The sequence below is a fragment of the Peromyscus leucopus genome, chromosome 6 (genome assembly GCF_004664715.2).
Source record: "Peromyscus leucopus breed LL Stock chromosome 6, UCI_PerLeu_2.1, whole genome shotgun sequence".
NCBI lineage: Eukaryota > Metazoa > Chordata > Mammalia > Rodentia > Cricetidae > Peromyscus > Peromyscus leucopus.
The window spans coordinates 115,952,669-115,956,791 of NC_051068.1; the positions used below are offsets into that span (position 1 = coordinate 115,952,669).

A 4,123-nucleotide genomic window follows, 5' to 3' on the forward strand; every position below is an offset into this window, starting at 1 on the left:
TTGTTAAAATCTTCTATATACCAAGAATGCTTACTCATTCTGAAAAGAGACAGGTGTTAAGAGTTACCAGGACGGTTCTCTGTACTGCACTGCACCTGCGTAGGAGTTACCAGACTTGCATGCCGAGCTTTAGTGATGGAGAGCCCAGGTACACTTTGTATCTGGCTATCTCGTCTCACTGACTTTAAAGACAAGTATATGAACAGTTATTTCAAAAAATGTCCAGTTACAAAAATTCACAGTCACAGAATTCAGTATCGGTAATACCAGCCCGCCACCCAGAGTCCAGGTTTCTTTTTAGAAGGACGTAGAAAGAGCTGAACTCAGTTTTAAATTAGAACAAGGAACGCATAATGTTCATGTGCAGTAAAGACCGTGAGTATCTTCTGTGACTTTTTATTAAGTTGAAAGAAGGAGTAATGGGGTGGGGGTGGGGCACTCAGTGAGAGACCAGAGAAGAGATGAGGCTGAGTCAAAGGCACAGAAGCCGGATGAGCACTAATTACACTAATGTGCTCGGGACCTAGTGCGGCCTCGACCGCATCTTGATTTCCTTCCTGTCATCCTTCTTGTCACATAAGGTGAAGATTATCTCCTTTAAACTGGGCTTCCAGATCTGTCACTTTACTGAGTGGGAACACAGGAGTGTGGCCCCCACCATGAGGTGCTCCAGACACAGTGAATGAAGTTCCAGACACAGTGAAGGACCCTCTAGGGATTTCTGTGTTTACCATAACAGTGTCTGTGACTACTACCGAATACTCAGATCTCAGTGGATTCCATATAATTGTATCTACACACCCGCAAAAAAAAAAGTAACTTTCTATGTTTTCATGTCTGTTTTTGTAGGTTGATCTTGAAGCTACTCAGTGCTAATGTTGATTAACAGCAGATATTGAAACGTAAAACGTTTATTGAAAGAAAAGCTTGTTTTAACAGAATTTTGAAATGGATGAGGGAACAGTACATTTTAGTTAAACTATATCTAACACTTGCCTGTAAATTTTTTTAGGACACAAGTTGTATTATCTGTATTTGCAGCTCCAGCACCTAGCACAGAGTCTGCATCATAAAGATGCTGAGTGAGCTTTATCGATGTAAATGGAATGATGACTTGAAGGGGTATTAACAAAATATGCAGAAATATGGTCTACAACTCCACTGACCTGAGTTTGACTTTGAAACATTCAGATGATTACAAGGAATTACATGCCTGGATTTTCAGTAGTCCATTATGATTTTTGATGTTTGTTGTATTCATTAGACCTAAAACCACACATATTTCTGTTTGAATGTTACTTACCATTTTCAACATAGCCAGGTACATTTAGAGCCTTGTTTGGTTGTTTTAAATTTACTTTAGTGATGGTTTTTCTTGCCGTGACCCTGACTTTTAAGCTGTATCTCCCATTTCCATGGTACTCTGCAAAATATCTTGAGTAGACGCCATCATTTTTGAGTGTATCAGCACCTTGGCAATGGAATGTAAGAATTAGTCATCTAGTTAGAAAAATGACAGTTGTGACTGTGAGCACAGGTGATGTCAGTGATTTCACAGATAAGATAGCACAGTTTCAAGTACATGAATCCTAGAGTCACACCGTTTTGCTTCAAAGCTTGTCTTGGTCACATGATGACCCTGTAGTGTTGGAGTAATTCACAGTAGGTGTTCAGTCCTTTTGTGGTGCACATTTGATTAGTAATAGCTGTTCTTATTTCGTATAAGAAACTTACCAAGATAAGAAAATATAGAGAAAACGAAGTACATTAAAACTGACAATGGAGATGGAGAAGAACTGTACTCAACTTCCTTCCATGGTTCAAGTAAAACTGCTCACCAGCTCTGAAGATGACGATGGTGTTTACGTCTGTGCAGAGGTTTGACACATTACAACTAGATTCCATTCACTTTGAAATACAGTTCTTAAGCCTACAGAGGAAGCATTGAGATAGAGTCCAGAGAGAGAATTTAAATGCTGTGGTGTCAACGCGGGTTCCCATTACCTGCCCCGTTGTCCCAGAGCTCCAGTGTGACTTGATGTCATCTTCAGCTTCTATAGTGGCTGTGACACTGGCTCCCAGAACAGGCAGAAACCCTTGGCTGACTCGTGCATACACAATCATTGGTCTAGTGTACTGTGCTGTGTTTTGACTCATGTGAGCAGTTACAATTACTGGGGGTGTGGTAGGACTTCTTGCTCGAGTGGTCACTGTCATGGCTAGCGACTGAGATTTGCCAGCCTTATTAAAGAGGCTGTAGGTCCAAGTCCCTGTCTGAAAAAAAAAAAAAACCAAACATATATTAATTGCTTTGATAGTGTTTTCTTATTCTGTGCTTAGGATATATAATTACCTAGAAATGTAAAAGAAGAATAATGATTTCTTGTTTGATGATGAGGAGGGAGCCAGGGCCTCATGCAAGCTAAGCTAGTGCACCACTCAGACACTGCCTCAGCCTAAGTAATGATTTTAATATCTGATTTCATAAACTAATAACATGGGTATGAGTCCCTATGTGTTCTATTAAGATTATTTTTAAGATGACTTATCTGTTACTGTTTTAGCATTGAGAACACAGAAGGGCACTTTTGCCCCGCCTGCAGGGCTATAATGGCTTCTTGACCACCCTAAGGAGGGAATGTAGGGACAGGAGATACAAAGGAAAACACACCAAGTCTAGATTCTGATCAAGGTGCAACTTTATTTTCTTCCAGAAGGGTTTATATAGTTCCTGCAGGGTGGGGGGAGCAAGAAGCTGTCATCTGCATAAGGTGGGGCAAGCTAACAGGATGTTTGTATATGATGTTTACAGGGTGAAAGGGTCAAGGGCTCTGACTTAATGTCCTGTTGCTAGGCAACCTGACTGTAAGATGATCTAGTTCCCTGTCTTATGGAGGGTCTGCATTTTTCCACTAACTAGAGATTCTGTCCTTGTCCCTGACAGCCTTTATTTTCTAATCTAAATTGATAATTGATGAAAACCAAAGAATACATTACCTCCGCGATGCCTGGTATTTGAAGTCAGAACAGAGAAAATATTTAGCTTATCATCACCTTGGAAATCTAAGGTTGTGTATTTTTTTCCTTTTGGATCTTGAAGAATAATTTCTGGCTTTTGAATTGTCCAGGTGATAACAAAGAATGTGTCATTGCCAACGGTACTATCCACCAGTACTGTACCGTTTATCAATTCCTTCCCTTTAATATTCAAGGCTTTGCTCTCCAACTGTTACAGAAATAAAAAACAAACATACAAAACCCCCTATGTTATTACTATGGAATTTTAAAGTTTAGTAGTTAAATTTTGGATTTAAAAATATTTCAGTTAAAATAGTTAAATATTTTTTTCAGTAAAATAATAGGTAAGGAAAAAATTAAATTATTAAAATTAAATTTACAAAAATTATAAAGAGTAAAAATAATGTTATAAGGAATGAAGGACTGGAGGAGATGAGGCATGTGTAAGCCATGGGAACCAATTCAGTAAGGAAGTGCTTCCTCTATACAACAGAACCGTTTTTTAAGGAAGAGTTATTTGTTAGAGAAGACTAGTTAGTAATTAGGATAATAGGAGTTTATTACAACAGTGAGAAGACAAAAGGTTTTGCTGACCTGCTCAGCCTGCTGAGAGATGCTGCCACTTGTAGATGAAATCTCGCTGAAAGCATCCATGAGGCCATTCACATCGTGATTGGCATAAAAGAGAAGCCCGCATAAAAGAGAAGCCCTCCTGAAGGGGAGTTGTCAATGGGAAAGCCTAGTTACTTGTGCTGTCATTGATCTATTTAACCCTCTATTTCAGATGTTTAATTACACTCCACAAAACATTACGTTCAAGATCCTCAGTGTTGTAGTGTCCCATGCAGAATTCTACAATTACTGAAACCTTGCTCAAAGTGTGATAAGAACAAAGGGAAATTAAGGAATTAAAATTGTTTTTGATTGATAATCAGCCACCAAAAGGAAGTGCATGCTATCTTAGCAAAGCCTGAATGCAATACAATACTACAGAAATGAAATTTAAACCAGTTCTTAGAAGCTAATGGCTTATTTTCTAGTTGGATCAAAACCACATCAATGATAATTAAATATTGACCGTTTAGGACAAAGTAAAGATTGATAT

The 4,123-nt window shown here is 38.6% G+C and overlaps 1 protein-coding gene across 1 annotated transcript in view; it reads right to left on the minus strand.

Moving 5' to 3' along the window:
* Nucleotides 1-771: 771 nt before the first annotated feature.
* LOC114689163 (calcium-activated chloride channel regulator 3A-1-like) overlaps nt 772-4,123 on the minus strand; it is a 28,080-nt gene continuing 24,728 nt past the window's right edge. The window contains 5 exon segments of the mRNA XM_037207159.1: nt 772-1,471; nt 2,005-2,043; nt 2,046-2,274; nt 2,998-3,021; nt 3,023-3,226. Of these exon segments, the coding sequence (XP_037063054.1) occupies nt 1,296-1,471; nt 2,005-2,043; nt 2,046-2,274; nt 2,998-3,021; nt 3,023-3,226 (672 nt within the window). The 3' untranslated portion in view covers nt 772-1,295.